The sequence below is a fragment of the Lipotes vexillifer genome, unplaced genomic scaffold, assembly GCF_000442215.2.
Source record: "Lipotes vexillifer unplaced genomic scaffold, Lipotes_vexillifer_v1.1 scaffold402, whole genome shotgun sequence".
Taxonomy (NCBI): Eukaryota; Metazoa; Chordata; class Mammalia; order Artiodactyla; family Lipotidae; genus Lipotes; species Lipotes vexillifer.
In genome coordinates, this window is record NW_006798409.1 from 3994229 (window position 1) to 4014152 (window position 19924).

The 19924-nt window shown below is 44.5% G+C and overlaps 1 protein-coding gene across 1 annotated transcript in view; it reads left to right on the top strand.

The window, feature by feature from the left end:
- The first annotated feature begins 7491 nt into the window (after positions 1-7491).
- Positions 7492-19924, top strand: part of SETD4 (SET domain containing 4) — a 22195-nt gene continuing 9762 nt past the window's right edge. The window contains exons 1-5 of the mRNA XM_007470507.1: positions 7492-7564; positions 11128-11223; positions 15718-15755; positions 17899-17987; positions 19514-19918. Of these exons, the coding sequence (XP_007470569.1) occupies positions 7492-7564; positions 11128-11223; positions 15718-15755; positions 17899-17987; positions 19514-19918 (701 nt within the window). The remainder of the gene's footprint in view (positions 7565-11127; positions 11224-15717; positions 15756-17898; positions 17988-19513; positions 19919-19924) is intronic.

Here is a 19924-nt window from a genome sequence, read left to right on the forward strand (position 1 = left end):
CTGCTGAAAAGTCGCTGCTGGCGACTGCCTGCCTGGCATCAGAGAATCGTTCTGATTAGCTGTGTTGCCTGTGTTTAAACTGAACCCTATCCTCTGTTCTCCTTTTCACCCAGATGTTCAACTCTTCGCGGTTGCGCTTGAAGAAATGGGTCATTTGTGCAGACTTTGTTTTTCCTGGTGTTTGAAAAATATCGCTCGAACTGAAGTCTTTGTAACCTAGAGTTGTGGAATAAGTTGGGAGAACATGGTAGGGAGCAAGTGTGTGTTGCTTCCTCCCGTAAGTATGTGAAAGCCAAGCTACTGCCCTATCCTCCTTGAATGATTCTCACGTGTTAGTGGGGAGTGTTTACTGAATCATCATAGGGTTACCTCACTAGATACTTCCAGGGTTGTCAGGTTACCTGTATGCAGGTCCTGAAGTGTATAGGTGCAAAGGGGCTTTGCAGCCCTTTCTCACACTCAAAATAACTCATCAGGTTGCATCTCCATTTTCAAGCGAGGAAATGGATCCTCAGAAAGTTCATAAATTAGCTTAGTAGTGGGAAATTAATTTTCTTCCTTACTATTTACCACTTAAAACAGAGGAATTAGGGGGTCTATAAGATCATTTTCATTTCTGTGCTCTTGTCGACTGAAAGAAAATGCACAACCTAGGGGACTTAAGCCTGGGATATAGCCTCTCAGATAGCTGAGGGACTGTTCTGAAGAGGTAAGGGAGGAGCCAGGATATGTAGTAGTTTTTGCAAAAACAAAACAAAACAAAACATAAAAACAACCCAGGTAGTCGGAACATCAATGACTGCTAATTAAAGAAAACCAGACATCTCAAGTTAATGAATCTAGCACTTTTCAATGTATGGGAAGATGCAAGAGTCTGGGCTTATTGAAATTATTCCTTTGATGTGCACCTGAACCATCTAGAGCCAGTATCCTGTTTTTCTCCATCCTGAATTCCCTTCAGTGTGCACCAGCGCAGTCTGCTGCCGTGGCTGATGGCTTGATCCTTTGTTTACTGAAATGGCAGGCAACATTCTTTGTCCACACTCTTATGGTATCCACAAGCTACTAGTGGCTATTTAAATGTAATTTTAATCAAAATAATACAATTAAAATTAGTTCTTTAGTTGCTTTAGCTGCATTTCAAGTGCTGAATAGTCATGTGTTGGTGACTGCTGTATCGGACATTTCAGATATTTCTTTCCATCAGTGCAGAAAGTTCTCTTGAACAGCTATATTTTAGATAGTCTCCAATTACGTTGCAATTTCAAGGGATTTTTCCAATCAGTTGCAAAAAACAAAACTAATAACCAGGGAACACAATCTCTGGTCGTGTTCTATATCAATCCTTACCTTTAAGGGAGATGATATATTGGCATTGTTCATAAGGCACCCAGCCCAATTTTCTAGTGTTACTAGGCTGGTTATCCTTAGTATGCTTTTATTGTTTCTAACATAAAGGAGCCTTTAAACTTAAATGACCATAGCCTGGTGTTAACCACATAAATCCATCCTGTAACTGAGGGAGGTTATGGTTTTCGACTGTGATTCAGTTGGTTGTTCTGATTGAGCTTGAGTGACCCTAAAAGAAAAATTCATATTTATGGCCAGGGTCAGAGCAGGTATTATTAACTGGCCAAGTGAGGGAGTCCCCTCTAGTAATATCAATTGGCCTAAGGGCCTTCCAATTAGAGCTCTGGAGTGGAGAAATCCACCAAGGTAACCCAGAAGTACTGGATATAGGTAATTGACCACAAACCAAACAATTGGATTAACTTTAACTCTGCATAAGTTTGTGAAATACAGTGCTGTTTTCCACACTGGCTGCACCAACTTACCTTCCCTCAAGCGGTAAGGACAGATTTTAATCAGTATTATAATGTAGTAGGGAAGAGTGTCCAGCATGAACTGAACTCAACTTGGATTTGTACAGAGGTGACTGGATGTTTTAAAGGGAAGTTGAGGGAGTAGGCAGGGGGAATGGAGGGGCTTGGGTAGAGTCAGGGGAAAATTATAAAGGGCTGGTGAGTGTAAATGCCCATCAGGGCTATAAAGAGACTGGGAGACAGAGGTCCTATCCTATCTGATAATTACATTTTGAAGGAATGGCTTTCAGGTCCTTGAGAAAGACCCAGGTCCTGAGTTGTAGGAGATACATATACATTGCAAATGGACAGAGGAAGAATTCACAAATTTTAAGTCCTTTTTTAGTAAATGCTCTAAGAAAGGGTAGTAAAGGACCTCTTGTCAGGTGTTGGCTACAACAAATAGTAAATTCTTCTGGCAGCCTGGAGCTCATTAAGGGGGAACTAAGGTCATCCTAGTGATACAGCCTTGAGCTATTAGAAACTATGTTAGTGTTTAAGTCTTTTAACGTGGGGGTTGGTGGGGGAATGGACGAAATCATTAGTGCCGAGTCAGTAGGTTTTATAGGCCCAGGCTGAGGCCTAACTGAAAAGAGGGCTTGGAAGAGACTGGCTAGAGCTTGGTCAAGAAGAGAATCTTTGGGCTTCCCTGGTGGCGCAGTGGTTGAGAGTCCGCTTGCCGATGCAGGGGACACAGGTTCGTGCCCCGGTCCGGGAAGATCCCACATGCCACGGAGCGGCTGGGCCCGTGAGCCATGGCCGCTGAGTCTGCGCGTCCGGAGCCTGTGCCCCGCAATGGGAGAGGCCACAAAAGTGAGAGGCTCTGCGTACCGCAAAACAAAACAAAAAACTTTAAAAAAGAAGAGAATCTTTGTCAATTTCCCTCTCGACAATGGGAGTATTTTTAGAGGGACCAATGATTTTTCTAAAACTGTTTTAGAGGGACCAATGATTTTTCTCCCTCATAAAAGGAAAATACCTGTTTTATCTTCCCCTTTTCTTCTGTCTTGAATGCATTTGTAATGAGAATGTGATGCCTGGAGCTGCAGCAACTATCTTGAGATCATAAGGAAACAAACTAAGAGGTTAGCCAACTCCCTAAGGATGGTATTGTGGAAAATTAGGAAGAGCTTTGATTTTTAATGACATCACTGACTCATGGGTCCAAATCTGGAAACATCTATTTCCAGCCCCCCTTTGCTTTTCAATAAACGTTAAATTTTAGAATGGATTTACTGAAAAGTTGCAAATGCAGTACAGAAAATTCCCATATACTCCACATCAAATTTCCCCTATTATTAACATCTGACTATTGAAACTGAGTGGGACACTGTGAGGCACTCTCACGTACCAAAGCTCCTCCATGTCCCCTGTTTCTTGTTTGTAGTAAAAGGTTTTAGTCTCCTAGGTCTTCCCTGGGTTCCAAGGAGCAGGCACATGCAGTTACTAATTAGGGAAGTGAGGGAATGCAGAAACAAAGGAAAAGCAGTTAAAAAAGAAAACTAACAACAATAGTTCAGTGATAAAACAGAGTCCTAGTTCTCCCCAAGGTATGTACGTAACAACTTGATGGATATCTTTGAATTGTTCTCTGGGAACTAAGACCCCATCCCCACCCCCAGAGGTGGAGGATGGTGACTACATGCTGAGCACAAGCACCAGACCCCAGACTGGCTGGAACCACAAAGTTGATGACTGAGATTCCTGAAACACCACCCTGTTACCTCACCACCAAACAATCGGAAGAAAGTCACGAACACTGCAGCCCTCACCATCAAATGTTGCCTTTAAAAATGCTCCCCTGAAAACCATTGAGGAGTTCAGGTCTTCTGAGCATGAGCTGCCTGTACTCCTTGCTGGACCCTGCAATAAATGCTGTACTTTCCTTCACAACTTGTTGTCAGAAATTGGTTTTGCTGTGGGCGAGTGGACCTAAGTTCAGTTTGGTAACAAACACTATGATGGTACATTTGTTATAACTAAGAAATAACACTGGAACAGTATTAACTAAGCTCTATGCTTTATGTGGCTTTCACTAGTTTTTCCCTCTAATATCCCTTTTCTAGTCCAAGGTTTTCTCCAGAATACCACATTACATTTAACTGTCATGTCTCCTTAGTTTCCTCTGGTTTATGACAGATTCTCAGAGTTTACTTGCTTTTCACAAACTTTGACAGCTTTGAGGAGTACAGTCGTCCCTTGTTATCCAGGACCCCCCGTGGATACGAACAACCTGGGATGCTCAAGTTCCTCATATAAAATGGTCTACTATTTGCATATAACCTAGGTACATTCTCCCATATACTTTAAATTATCCCTAGATTACTTATAATGCCTAATACAATGTAAATGCTATGTAAGTAGTTGCAGGTGTGTGGCAAGTTCAAGTTTTGCTTTTTGGAACTTTCTGAAATTTTTTTTCCTAATATTTTTGGACTTGCGGTTGGTTGAATCCACAGATGTTGATACAGAGGGCCGGTTGTACTGGTCAGGTGTTTGTGGGTTTGTCTCATGTTATTCTCAAGGAAGAACTGTTACTGAGTCCAAGCTTGTACCACTTGGTGCATGACAGGTCAATGAATTGAGACACGAGGTGTTGAGGCAAGGAAAGTGACTATTTGGAAAGCCAGCAGACGGAGAAGCTGGCAGACTAGTGTCCTAAGGAACCATCTTACCTGAGTTAGAATTCAGGCTTCTTTTATACCAAAAGGGGAGGGGTTGTGGCTGGTTGTTGCAGATCCCTTGGTACTGGCCAGACTCAGAGGGGTGTGATAATCCTTTGTTCTTGCAGCCGTCCACGGTTGGTCTGGTCATGATGTTCTCGTAAACCTTCAACAAGTTCTGCAACTTTTTAATCTCTATACAAATGAAAAGTGTTATGCCTTTAAAATGCAAGCCTGGGAGGCAGAGCCTTGTGGAAGGACTATTATGTGTATTTCAGGCTGTGGACAACGTTCTTTCTCCGTTTGGTAACAGAAAGGTGCAGAGCCAGCATGACTAAGCACAGGCAACAACACACCGTTAGAGTTGAAGGAATAGATCCAATATAGAGCCAGGTTGTTCTTCTGTGTTACAGAACTAGGGTTATGGGTTTTGGAGAGTAACATCTCCAAATATTAGGTAAAGTACCCTTCGTATAGCTGGGAACTCCGCAATCAACATAACTTATTACTGATATGCTAACCCTTATCACTTGGCCAAGGCAGTGTCTGCCAAGTTTCTCCACTGTAAAGTTACTTTTCCCTCCTTTCCATGCTGGCCTGTCTTGGAAGCAAAAGATAATCAAGGTGGAGTGGGTAGGGCAGAGATTGAGCCCCATCTCCTGTAGGGAGGCGTATTTACATAAACAACTGGAATTTTCCTGGTAGGCTGATCCAGGGACACATCCGCCAACAGGGACAGCAGGGTGAAGTGGGGCTGGGCTGCCCTGCAACGGGTTCAGGCCGGACTGCGGCCCGAGGCAGGGCGGGGTCGAGGCAACTTCGGGCAGGAAGTGGGGGAAGGTCCGGGATTGCGAGGCCCCGGGGCGAGGCGGAAGCTGGCGGGCCAAGGCGAGGGGTAGGGTACGCTGTGGGATGCGCGCACTTGGCGGTTCCTTCCCTGGGTGTACGGAAGGACTGCGTAGGTCGGCTTTTCAGAGCGCAGTTCCCGGCCCACGGACCACAGGGTTTTCTTCCTCCCGGCGCCCCGGTCCAGCTTTGGGCCGCTCTGGCCCCAGCCGGTTTTGGCGGTGGCGCCTCCGGTACACAATGCGCATGCGCACGCCGAGAGGCTGAGGCCCGCGGCGGAAAGAGGGCTCCGCCTGGCGACTGAGGGCTTGGGTCAGTGGGGACTCGAGGCGGGCCTGGCGGCGCTCTATCCCTCCCCCTACTGCTGCGGCTCGCTTCTTTAACTCGCGAGCATCTGGCGCGCTGTTCTGGGTTTCCACGTGGGCCCGCCCACCGCCATCTTGAAGCTGTGCCAAGGAGAGCGGCCCGACTTCCGGGGCTGGGCCTGCCGTTGCCCAGGTAACGGGAACCTGCTCCTGTCGGAGCTTTCCCTGTATTTTAATTTTGGGGGGTCAAAAAGAGAGCTGAGTTCGGACGGCCTACCCCCGCCAGGCCTGGCATGATGCTGCTCATTACAATACCCACCCACCCCCAGCCCCCGTTATCTGAGAATCGTTCATTTAGCGAATGTCGACCCGAGAAGCCGCTGTGCAGGCGCGAAGGACCCTAAGGTCGGGAGTTTGTAACTGGTCTGGGTCTGAGCTCGCCCCCTGCCCAGTCAACCCGGCGGCCGGAAAATGGAGGGGGCGGAGGAGGGGCGGGGTGTGTCGCATCTGTGGGGCGGCCTCACGTCTAGGGGCTGAAGACTGGGGGCGAGGACTGTGCGGCCAGCCGTGCTGTCGCCCTGGCGCCACGCGCACAGCTCGCTCGCCGGATCTCGGGACCCGCGCGCGGCCGGGCCGGGGGACAGTGTGGACGCGTCGCGGCCCGTGAGCGGGCGGGGCGCTGGGGTCCCTGAGGGGACGAGCCGCCGGTGGCCCTGGGACCGGACTTGCCAACTGCGGGTCGATCAAATAGTGAACCTTCCAGTGCTGGGGTGGGATAGTAATAGAGCTTGGAGTTCGTGTCTTGTTATTAATTTCAGTTCGGTAGCTTTTAGTGGTTTTTTAAAAAACAGTGGTATGGTTAAAATGCACATATATATGCACTTAAGTAATATTCATATTATGTCACTTATGTACTCATACATACATAAGGCACAGACTAGGAGGATACAGAAGTAATAGTAAAAGTCCCCTCCCCGTGCATATTTTTTAATATCCTTCCTTAAAGCCTCTTGTTTTATAAACATAAAATGTGCACAGTATCAAACTCATAAGGGATCCCTGAATTTGTTCTGCAACTTTATTTTTTCATGTAATATATCTTGGACATTTTTACATCTTATCGCATACTTACTATTAATGGCTTCATATAGTAGGCCACTCCATTATCTGATCATGCTGGTGTGTTTAATAGATTTCATTTTTGTATTTCCGAGGAAGTAACGTATAGAAACTGTAGTCATTTTAGATTTTCTTATCATCTCTTTGTTTTGTCTGCTCTCTTGGCTCTCATTTTCTCCCTAACCTGTGGCAAACCCCCGCTTAGTTTATGTTTATTTCAGGATGCTGGTTTTAAGGACAAATCATTATTTACTTCACATTGAAAGATGATTTGGTTTTTTTCTCTAAGACTTCCTAGCAGATGAGGGCTTCAGGACTACTGTTTATTCAAAGTACAGATAGGTTGGTGCTTAGTAAGTGTTGATTATCGTTGATGTACACGTCACCAAAGCACACAATTATGAAATCAGTTATGAGGATTTCTGTGATTAATCAGCATGTAATAGGACCTCAAGATAAAACTGTTTTAGAGGGACCAATATAATGGGCATTCCATTACTGCACATGATTTAGCTCAGAGTATAAACAATTTATATACAAAAACACTTTAGAGAAATGGTTTACTAAATAGTTATATTTGTATATTTAAATCCTTATAGGTACAATCAACAGTGATTATCATACAGCTGGAAAGAAAGGCAAAGAAAATGCTTTTTATTTTAGATTGGGCAATTAAGCAGAAACTGCAGTTTTAGTATGAGGAACGGAGGTGGAAGAACAAGGCGAATCAGAAGACGAAAACTCTTCACAAGTTCTGAATCAAGAGGAGGTACAGTTTTGATTCATTTGGTGCCAGTGATGAAAAAAAGGAATCCTTTGTTGATTGCTATTAACACATAGCTTTTCTCAGAGGCACACGAGCAATGTTAAATTTCTTTCTTTTTTATTTATTTCTTTTTGGCTGCGTTGGGTCTTCGTTGCTGCGCGTGGGCTAGTTGCGGCGGAGTGCGGCTTCTCACTGCAGTGGCTTCTCTTGTTGCGGAGCACGGGCTCTAGGCACGCGGGCTTCAGTAGTCGTGGCTCGCGGGCTCAGAGTGCAGGCTCAGTAGTAGTGGTGCACGGGCTTAGTTGCTCTGCGGCATGTGGGATCTTCCCGGGCCGGGGCACGAACCCTTGTCCCCTGCATTGGCAGGCGGATTCTTAACCACTGCGCCACCAGGGAAGCCCATGAGCAGTGTTCATAGAGAATACTTCTTAAAGAATATTCTTTTAAATAGTGCCATTATATTCTTTTAAACCCTTGTAGAAATACAGATATATTGCTTCAACTATGTCTTCTTTGGGGATGACTCCCAGGTTTCTGTTTCTGGTCCTGACCTCTCTGCTGACCTCTAGCTACCTAAAGGATATTAATGTTTGGATGTAAATTTATCATTTCAAGTTCAGTGTAACCAGTCTGAACGAGATACCGTATGTGAAAGTGCTTGGACCACTGGAGAGTACTACATAAATGCAGTTGTTATTTTTCATAAAAATTAATAGCACTCCTCCTAGCTGACTCCCAGCATGTCAGCACCATGGAGGTAATCTTTGACTATGTATCCTTCTTTGCTCTCTGGAGCCCATGTCCAACTAACTCTCACCTGGCCTTTCTTAGGTTCACTTCTCCCTCTGTTCTGCCCAGAGATGACTTCAGCCAGCTCTTGGCAGGTTCACCACATTCTTGTTTTCTTCCCTGCTGTTGTTCCATTTGTCACTGTCAGTCTAACTTTCTTAAAGGACGTAGCCTTTTTGGTTTAGGAGCCTCCAGGATCCTCATTCTCTCTCTCTCTTTTTTTTTTTGGGCCGTGCCACACGGCATGCAGGATCTTCCCCAACCAGGGATTGAACCCGTGCCCCCTGCATTGGGAGCACAGAGTCTTAACTACTGGACCGCCAGGGAAGTCCCCCTCATTCTCTTTTGTGTGCTTTCTGAATTCCTGCCTGGCATCAGCTGCCTTTCTAAGTGGCTCCCCCGCCCCACTCCCTGTGTTGGCAGTATGTTCTCCGCTCACCATTTCCTGAGCACACCTCCCACATGTCCACCTCTGCCATTCCGCAAAGTCCTTCTTCAGCCGAAACATCTTTCTTCCCTTCTCCCTGCTTGTTCAGTTTCTCTCTAACCTTCGAGGCTGAGTTGAGACCTTATGTTTTTGGTAATGCCATTTCCAGTTCTCACTAATGTCACTGGGTTATCATGCTTATTGGGTATTATTCTTTAGGAGCTATGGTTTTCCAGTTGTTTTTCGTGGAAGTCTTGTTTCCCCAACTAAAATGTTAACTTTTCGAGGGTGAGGAACATGTTGAACGCTCTTCACAGTGGTTAATAGTGCTGGGAGTGTAGTAGTTGCTTATTAAATGTTCTTGCTGTAAACTCTGTTCTCTAGGTTGTGATAACGTATTTTAGCAGCCTTAGATTTTGGATCTTGTATTTTTTTAGAAAACACTTTCATTGAAGTATAATTGACATACAATGAATGCCACATATTTAAAGTGTATAGTTTGATAGATTTTGACATATGTATACACACAGTAAGCCATTATCGAAATCAAGGTATGAACATATTCATCACCCCAAGAAGTTTCCTTGTTTCCCTTTGTAATCCTTTCATCTTGCCCTCTTTGAACCCTCCCTGCCTCCATCTTCAGACAACCAGTGATCTGCTTTTTTTCACTATTGTTTGTTTTATAGTTTTATTTAATCATATAGTATGCATTCTTTTTTATTTGCCTTCTTTTACTCAGCATAATTATTTTGAGATAATTCTCTGTTGTGTGTATCAATAGGTCATTCTTTTATATTGCTGATAATATTCCATGATTTGTTTACTTCAGTTGTTCCAGCATTATTTATTGAAAAAACTATCCTTTCTCCACGGAATTGCCTTTGCGTTTTGTGAAAAACCAGTTATCCACATATGTGTGGGTCTGTTTTAGACTTAATCTTTTCTGTTCCATCGATTTCTTTGTCTGTCTTGGTGACAGTATCACACAGTCTTAGTTACTGTAGCTTTATAGTAATAAAAAAGTTTTGAAATCAGTATTTCAAAGTGTTTTTGGCTGTTCTAGGTTCTTTGCATTTCCATATGAATTTTAGAATCATCTTGTCAATTTCTACAAAAAAGCCTGCTTACATTTTGATTTGGATTGTATTGAATCTGTAGATCAATTTGGGGAGAACTTGACTTCTTCTTAACAGTATTGAATCTTCCAGCCCACAAGCAAGATGTATCTCTCTATTTGTTCAGATTATTGATTTGAGATCTTAAAAAAAATTTAAAAAATTTTTAATTGTAGTAAAATTACACGTAACATAAAATTTACCATTTTAACAATTTTTAAGTGTAGTTCAGTAGTGTTCAGTACATTCACATTGTTGTACAACCAGTCTCCACAATTCTCTTCATCTTGCAAAACTGGAACTCTATACCCATTAAATAATAACTCCTCATTCCCCTCTCCCTCTAGCCCCTGGCAGCTACCACTCTACTTTTTGTTTCTATGAACTTGGCTATTTTAGATACCTCATGTAAGTGGAATCATACAGTATTTGTCTTTTTGTGAATGGCTTATTTCACTTTCAGTAATGCCCTGAGGATTCATCTATAAAGAATGTGTCAGCAGAATTGGTTCCTTCTGAGAGCTGTGAGAGAAGGGTCTGTTCTAGGCCTCTCTTTTTGGCTTTGTCGTTGGCCGTCTTCTCCCTGTGTTTCTTCTATCATCTTCCCTCTGTTCTTGTGTCAAAATTTCCCTTATTATAAGGACACCAGTCATACTGGATCCGGGTCCACCCTGATGACTTCATTTTAACTTGGTTACCTCTGTAAAGACCCTATCTTTAAATGAGGTCGTATCCTGAGGTACTGAGGGTTGGGATTTCAACATATGAATTTTGGGGTACACAATTCAACCCATAATAGATGCCTTTTATTTATTTTTCTTTGCCTTTTGCACTGGCAAGAACCAGTGTAGTGTTGAATAGTAGTGGGGAGAACAGACAACCTTCTTCTGTTCCTGATCTTAGGGGGAAAGCACGTAGTTTTTCATCCTTAAGTATGTCAGCTGTAGGTTTTTCAGATATTTTTTGTCGTGTTGAGGAGGTTCCCTTCTATCCTTGTTTGCTGGGAGTATTTATCAGGAATGAGTGCCAGATTTTATCCAATGCTTTTCCTGCATCTTTGTGATGATCTTGTGGTTTTTCTGTTTTAGTTTACATTATTTGTGCATGTTTTAAAATTTATTCCCTTTCATGATATGACTGTCTGAGACAGTTCATCAGAGATTTACTTTTTAAATGGTGATCTGATTATATAGTGATTTTAATTACCAGTTTTTCTTTCCTCTCTTGATTAGTGAATGAGAGCTACAAGCCTGAATTTATAGAGCTTAAGAAGTGGCTGAAAGATAGGAAGTTTGAAGATACAAACTTAATACCTGCTCGTTTTCCAGGTAAGGTCTGGCATTCAACTCTCACATGAGAGACATGTGGGCCCAGGTGGTAGGAAAGCAGGGGTGATTCTTGCAGGTGGGCTGTATTTCTGGGGGCATATCATCTCCTCAACCCGACAAAAATTATCTAACATCTTCTGTTGTGTGGCAGCCTTCCTGCCTTGTAGATGTAATATTTACTTGACCTTATTCTAAAAATGAGTTTAAGTGGCTTGTGGAGAGAAATTCCAAAACGGTGAAATAAAATTAAAAGTTAGAAAAGGGAAATGAGAATAGAAAAATAAGACGAAGGCAGGGATAAGGATAACACATAGAAGCCATGATTATGAAATTTCGTACCCCTGTCAGAGGTGAGCTACAAATTTGGCTCATCTTTCCAGCAGCCCAACGTATATGATCAATTAGCTGAATCTTAGTGTTCTGTAAACCCAGCTAAATTGTTTACTCATCAGAAGTACAGGTATTTCTGGAACTTAGACCTGAGGGAAACATCTTCACTGGGCTTTTCTGGGAGGACATTGTGTAATGTGGGGACTGGTGTCCCCATGAACCTGCTTATGATGATTTTATGGGATTTTCAAATCATGCAGGCTGATGGGATTATCCCTTAGCTCAGGAGCATCACCATAGTTTTCTAAGGGGAGGGGTTCCAGAGAACCAGCAGAGGTGCTTGGTCCCTGGGGGTGGCTCCAGGAGAGGAGCCCTTAGGGAGGCCTCAGTGGTATTGCCCCCCGAGTGTTGGAGGAGGAGCCCCTGTGTGGCCCTGGTGTCCACAGTCACCTGAACAGGGGTGGGTGAACATTCTCTTCTGGAAGGTGAGGAGCTTGCTGTGAAAGTTGGATTAACATTGTTTTCTGAAAATTGAGGAGCTTGTCATGGAGTTTGGGTTAACATTCTCTTCCAGAACATTCTCTCACAGAAGTTGGGCAGCTTGTTATGGGCTTGTGCCTGCATACAAGGCGACCCAGCTCTGTCCACAAGTGGGCTTGAGGTAACCACAGAGAGGACCACCTGTCTCTGTGCTACAGATCTGCTGTAGCACAGAGACAGTTATGTGCTGAGGACCTTGAAGTTCTGTATCACAGGGCAGGTGCAGACATTTCACCTTGTAGAATATTTAGATCATATGCCTCTGAATGCTTCCCTTGGCGATTAAAATGATCATTCAAGTACCCATTAGGTAATTTAACTTTGAGCAAACTAACTTCCTTATATATCACCCAAAATAAATGGTTTACCATGTGTGCCCCTGGTCCAGTGAGGCGATGTGTGTAAAGTTGTTCCCTATGTGTCAGTTATACATGACGACTTTGGACTAAAATACTTGATTTCAACCAACTTCTATTAGGATTGCTCCTTCTTTATGATGGTGAACCATATTTATCAGCCTCTAACAGAATGTTTAACTTTCTGTTTTTGTGTGTCAAGGAACGGTCAGTAAAAAGCATACTCTTAGATTTTACTGGATGGAGTTCTTTATGAGATGATCAAGGGAAAGTAGTGTCAGGAGTGGACTTGCTGTGCCTAAGGCCTGCCTACTCCTCGGGTGTCACTTTGCCTTAAGAAGGGTAGGTTTAAAATTGTCAAGCGGGAATTGGCATATGGTTTCAATCGAATGCCTGAAGATAAGTAATCTGTCTATGGTTTGGAGCAGTGAAGAGTTAGCAGTTTTAAAAGTAGGAGCGGGCTTCCCTGGTGGCGCAGTGGTTGAGAGTCCGCCTGCCGTTGCAGGGGACATGGGTTCGTGCCCCAATCCGGGATGATCCCACGTGCCGCGGAGCGGCTGGGCCCGTGAGCCATGGTCGCTGAGCCTGCGCGTCCGGAGCCTGCATGTCCGGAGCCTGTGCTCTGCAATGGGAGAGGCCACAACAGTGAGAGGCCCGCATACCACAAAAAATAAAAAAATAAAAAAAAATAAAAGTAGGAGCAACTTTCTCTGGGCCCACCTCCAGATTCATGGTCTTGGAGGAGCTAAAGCAAAGTGGTTTGGCAGTGATCAGAACCCAGTACTTACAGTTCTGGGGTCAGGGAACCTTCTGCCTTAGCTTGGGCTGCCATAGCAAATTATCATGGACTGGGTGGCTTAAAACAGTCATTTATTTCTCACAGTTCTGGAGGCTGGGAAGTCTAAGATCATGGTGTGGGCAGATTCAGTGCCTAGCGAGGACCGATTCCTGCTTTGCAAATTGCCATCTTCTTGTTGTGTCCTCACATGGTGGAGAGCTGGGAGCTGGAGCAGGCTCTCTTGTCTCTTCTTATAAGAGCACGAATCCCATTCACGAGGGCTCCACCCTTATGACCTAGTCACTTACCAGAGGCCCTACCTTCTAAAGCCATCTCACTGGGGGCTGAGAAATCAACATATGAATTTGGGGGGACACAAGCATGTGGTCTGCAACACCTTCCCTAAGTGCTTTCTGTATCTTCAGCTCTTAATCAGTGTATGATAGGAGCGCATGTTGATGGGAGTCTGTCAGAATGTACAGAATTCTGGGGAGTTAGTCCTGGTTTGTGGCAAGGCTCCCAAGTTGCAAGCAGGATTCAGTCTAGACTCTGACCTGATTTATGCTTCGGGAGCTGACCCTAGTATTTCCTTTTAATGCTAAGAGCACTGTCCAAATCGGGGCCTCCCGGGTAGGTGGATGGTAGCAGAAATTATAAGGCAGGGAGAAGTCTGTAATAAGATCCTCATGGCCACTTGCTGCCTTGCCTTAGTAAGTGCAGGTTACTGTGATCTGCTTTCTGATCTACTGAATACTATATTGTAGACATATAGGTAAAGTATCTTCCGGATTTATTCGACATGCCAAGTTCTGTTCACGTGTGCTCGAAGAGAAATTTCCACTTAAATTAGCACATGAATTTCTTTTTTTTTTTTTTGCGGTACATGGGCCTCTCACCGCTGTGGCCTCTCCCGCCGCTGAGCACAGGCTCCGGACGCGCTGGCCCAGCGGCCATGGCTCACAGGCCCAGCCGCTCCGCGGCACGTGGGATCCCCCCACACCGAGGCACGAACCCGCGTCCCCTGCATCGGCAGGCGGACTCCCAACCACTGCGCCACCAGGGAAGCCCAGCACATGAATTTTTTTAAAGAATGACCCCACAGAAAAAAATCCTCTCCTTAGTAATTGATTTCAGGAAGGGTTCTGGCCCACAGGGATTAACTCCACAGTGGGACACACAGATTTTAAGTAAGTTCTTAAAACCAAAACCATGTGTTTGAGCAGACACACGCTTCTGGGTAGGGAGATAACTCATCAAATCAAACTTGCCAGACACCGGATGGGACTCGAGGTGGGAATTCCCTCCAGGAACTTGCAGCTTCCACTAGTCCCGCAGGCATTGACCTTTGCTGAATTATATACCCTCCTAGCTGAGAGAAAAAAGTCAACAACTGTGGATTTGAGAAGATGACTAGAGAGACTCCGTATGATAGTTACAGGTCATACATATTGTGCCCATCCCTGCCGGAAAAGCTGTCATCTGACTGTTGCAGGAGGGCAGCCTTGGGCACAGAGGGGTAGATGTCTGCGTGTTGGTGGCGTTGACAGAACTGCTGCGGAGGTTAGTGTTGTGAGTGTGCTCTGGCCAAGGCCTTGGCTCACGGGGAGCAGCTGGCCCTGGATCTACCCTGCTGAGCTCGTCAGGTCAAGGTGGCTAATGGCTTGCCTGGCTGGGGTGGGGAGGGGGTAGGCCTCAGGCTTTGTGGGACCTGAGTGAGCTTTACTGGTCATTCGGTCAAAGACTCGAGATCACTACTGGGGAAGGCTGGGTCTGGCAGTGGGTAAAAGTGGCCTGCGGGTCCAGCCTCTGAGGTTGGGTGGGCGTTAGGGTTAGGCTACACCCCGGCTGGTGAGCCCCAGGGGAGAGAGTCCAGCCTCAAGTTTCCTGTAAGAGACCCAGCAGCAGATCTGCCTAAAGGTGATGATCTTTAGGTGTTGACTCTGAAGCTGACTTTGCCCTTCAAGATTATAAACCCAAAAGGAGGTCGGGCCATTTTCCAGAATAGCTTCTTTTTTAAAAAAAATTTATTTATTTTTGGCTGCATTGGGTCTTTGTTGCTGAGCATGGGCTTTCTCTATTTGTGGGGAGCAGGGGCTACTCTTCGTTGCAGTGCATGGGCTTCTCATTGCGGTGGCTTCTCTTGTTGCGGAGCACGGGCTGTAGGCGCATGGGCTTTAGTAGTTATGGCACGTGGGCTCAGTAGTTGTGGCACACGGGCTTAGTTGCTCCGTGGCATGTGGGATCTTCCCGGACCAGGGCTCGAACCCGTGTCCCCTGCATTGGCAGGCGGATTCTTAACCACTGCACCACCAGGGAAGCCCCAGAATAGCTTCTTGATCCTTTGGTTCCCCTGGGAGTCAAAGGATGCGAGACACTCAGCTTCAGCTTTGTGTAATTTTGAAGTTCATCCACATCTTTTATGCAAAATAGTATCTCTAAGACCTTGAAGAAAGAGTAGGATTTACCCTTTTTCTGTCTTTGCATTCCTAGGTACAGGAAGAGGGCTGATGAGCAAAACATCCCTGCGGGTGAGAATTTCTTATCTTGAAACCCAAAGTAGATTTTGCTGCTTTGTTTTTGTTTTTGTGGTTTAATCAAGTGAATTAAAAATATTTTAGACATACAGATTTTTTTTTTTTTTTTTTACTTAATAGATAGTTTTGAATACAGTTCTGTCAGTTAGAATTAAGTTTGCAGCGTATAAGAGACAAACCCAAGGTAACAGAGCGCAAGTGTCTCGTGCCGTCATGTGAACAAGCGTGGATGGGCAGACCTGGGCTGGTGTGCTGGTCTCTCGGGCTCTGTCCAGCTCTTATCCATGTTCTGAGAGGGAGCCCCACACCCTCAGCTCCAGGGTGCAGCTCCAGGAGCTTGAGCAGCAGGATGGCACAAGGGGTGAGGAAGGGCAGGCTTCCCCTCACCCCGGAAATTCCAGCTCCCAGCTGCCGCGAGCCCCCAGCTGCTGCGAGCCCCCAGCTGCCGCGAGCCGCACCCTTTAGGTGGGACTGCATGGGGAGCAGGAGCAGGGAGCGTGTTGCGGGGGCGGCCAGCAGTCTCTGCCGCAGCAGGGTTTGTAAATCGGATCATATTGTAAATGCGCTGGTGATGGGCTGGGGGTGGAAGGGAGCTGCTCGAATCTGAGCATCCATAGTAAGTACAGCCGGGCAGCCCAGCAGGCTGCTAACCCTCCTGGCTTCTGTCTCCTCACCTGGGAAGCGGGAGGTAAGTGATGCGGATGTTCTCCAAGGTCTGTTTTAGTTCTTCTGTGCTACTTAAAGGGTATCTAATGCACAATTTTCTGTAAAGCTAGAAATTATTAATTCCTTAATTTATTTGTAGTGATCTTAATTTTCTGTTTCAAAATTGTTTTAATTTATTTTTACTTCCTTACTTTAATTTATTAAAAAACCCAGCTGTGTATATATCTTTAGCCTAAAGAACGGTAGCTTTTAATGTTATAATTCTATTATGCTATCTTAATTTTTTTTATTAAGCATTTAAAATTGTGGTAAAATTTACATAACATAAAATTTACTATCTTAACCCTTTTTAAGTGTGCAGTTCAGTAGTATTAAGTACATTAACATTGTTGTGCAATATTTTTCTTTTTGAGGGGAGGTATATGACTTCATTCTGTAGCAGAATTTGGGGGGAGAAATATACCTCTCATGAATATAGCAGTGGCTATGGGTAGTTTTTGTTAAGATCATGAAATGATAATTGGCAGTTGCTTTACATGTACTTTCAAATGTGGCTTTTTTGTGAAAACTTTTTGAAAATTGAGATGTATTTTACACATAGTGAAATGCACAGATTTAAAGTGTCCAGTTTGATGAGTTTTGATGATGAAGACATTTACCCCAGTCAAGACATAGAGCATTTTATTAAGTGCCTTTTTTAAAATCAGAAAGTCATGGGATGTCAGAGCAGGAAGGGACTGTAGTGACCATCCCAACTCAATCTTGAATCACAGATGAGGAGACCAGAAATTGAACCCAGGAGATTTTTGGCTGTGATGTTTAACCAACTTAGATGCCAGTTATGATGAAAGCAGGATCTTATATCTGGCTTCTTAGTGCTTTCTTTCTGATGTCTCTTCCTTGACATCTTGAGTTTTCTTTCTATGTTTCTGTCTCAGTGGGAGAAACTGAAAGCTGTACTTTGGCAGGTGGTCAAATGAGACCCTTGTGCTGGGGGGCCTGCCCTTCTTTCCTCAGCCACTTGGCGCAGGTTATATGGCGAGTAGGCCATTGCTGGGAATAGTCACTGGACGCATGGATTTCACTGGAAGAGTTTTTTGGAGTGGTTTTTGTCTGTTGCCTATAGGTAGCACTATTTCCTGGTGTCAGAAGATGAAGGGATAATATGATTCGAGTTGTCAGAGTGTTTCCACATTCCTTTCTGGTGGAAGGTTGACTGGTGGTGGGTGTCAGTCACACAGTTAACCTTTAATTCTTGCTGGGGATGTAGTATCTATCCCTAGCGTGGGAGCAGCCTTGCCTGCATCTGCTGACTTAAACTGGGAAGTCCATCCCCTGAGGGTTCTTTGGTCATCGGTGGTTGGGCTATGCTGGGTTCTTATTAGATGATTGTGGAATCAAGGACTTTAAAGACTCATTCAGGTCCTTCCCAAAGCATGGATGTCCTAAACTTTACTTTCTTTTTGGCAAGGAGGGACAGATGATTATCTCATTGCCTGAGAGTTGCCTGCTCACCACGGACACAGTGCTTAGAAGCTACTTAGGGGCGTATATTGCTAAGTAAGTGACTGCTCACCTGCTTGTCTGGGCCAAGTGCTTCTCCCTTAAAGTTTATATCATTGGAGAGTATGTCGTCCAAGACATAGCTCATTAGGTCCCAGCCCTTTCATGTAGCTAACAAATATCTGAAATGATTTGAAAGGTTTACTCTTGTTTTATGAAGTTGATTCTTAATTCATTGTAAACTGCGTTTTTAAGGTTTTAATAGGCTGCTTGGGATGTGGGTTTGAATCCTGATCTAACCTTACTAGAAAATAAGGATTAAATGGGATAATAGATGTAAATCACGGCTGAGTGCCTTGTCTCATGACACTCCCTCTCCTCCGTTGTAGTAGGTCTTGACAAATTCTATTTACTCTTTTAATTTTTACCCTTATTGTACTTGCTTGAATTCCCCTTCAGCTATGAAGAGCTGTTGACAGTATGAGAGAGTTGGTTTTGTTTGGCAGAGAAGAGAGGAGGCCAACATGGGAGCTGAGAACTATTTTTTGGCTTATGTTATAGGGGGTCTCTGTTTTGGGTGGGTTTCTGAGGACAGTGTGAGGGAGATCCTCAGCATAAGGGGTTTCTAAATTATAAAGGTTGAAAGATTGTATTGTTTGTCAACCCACAGTAAGTTCTGGACTTTTTTCCCCTGGCTTACTTTTGTAAGAGGGCTGGTGTATTTTCACTGGCCTGAGTAGAGGCAAGGATGCTCTTAGTATTAACATTTTCTGAAATTTTGAGTAGAATGCATGGTAATTTAGGAATCTGGACTTTGAAGGATTAATGAAAACTTTCCTAAATACATTCATGCAACATGTGATCTTTTTATTGGTAACAAATAAAAACACTGCAATGTATAATTTGCAATAGAATGGGTAAATTTAAGACAAAAGCTTTAGATCTGTAACAGGTATATAATGAGCCTCTTCAGTTTTCTGCCTGGGTTAGTATCATATAATAGAACTTTCTGCAATGATAGCGTTGTTTTACCTTGTGTTGTCTGGTATGGTAGCCACCAGCCACATATGGCTCAAGAGCACTTGAATTGTGGCTTGTATGACTGGGGAATTGAATTTTCAATATTATTTAATTAAAAAAATAAAAATTGAAATAACTATATGTACCCAGCGGTTATTGTGTTGGATGGGGCACGTCTAGGTTCTTTCCACCGATTGCCCTCTACCCGCCAAGATTTATATCCTTAACCAAGTGAAACAAGTGAAATTCCAGCAAAAGCTTTAAAACTGGAGAACCAAGTTGGAAGCAAAGAGGTTTTTGCAAGAAAGAATCTCTGGCAAACAAAGCTGGAACTCGGGTTAGTGAGCCAGTTCTTGTATCAGTGTGACTGGTTCACTGCATTTGTACTGGGGTGCAATCCGGGGAGGAAAGCCTTGAGGAAGGAAGACCTCTCTTGGGTGCATTAGGTGAACTTGGCCACGGTCCCTCTGGGAGCAGAACTTAGCCCTAGGATGTCTGTACCTCTTGCTTACGCCATATTTTGAATGAAAGTAACTCCTTTAATCTGCTTTTCATTTTAAAAGGTGGCAGCCTCCTCCATCTCCTGTGCTGGCTCTTTGCACCTTTTTAGTTTCAGAAAAGCATGCTGGGGACCGGTCTCCCTGGAAGCCTTACCTGGAGGTTTTGCCCAAGGCCTACACCTGCCCTGTTTGTTTGGAGCCAGAAGTGGTGAATCTTCTTCCCAGACCTTTGAAAGCAAAGGCCAGAGAGCAGAGAACCCACGTGCAGGAGTTTGTTTCTTCCTCCAGAGACTTTTTCTCTTCCCTGCAGCCTCTGTTTTCGGAGGCTGTCGAGAGCATCTTCAGCTACAGAGCCCTCCTGTGGGCTTGGTGCACCGTCAACACCAGGGCTGTGTACATGAAGCGCGCGCCAAGGCAGTGCTTTTCTGCAGAGCCGGACACCTGCGTGCTCGCCCCGTTCCTCGATCTGCTGAA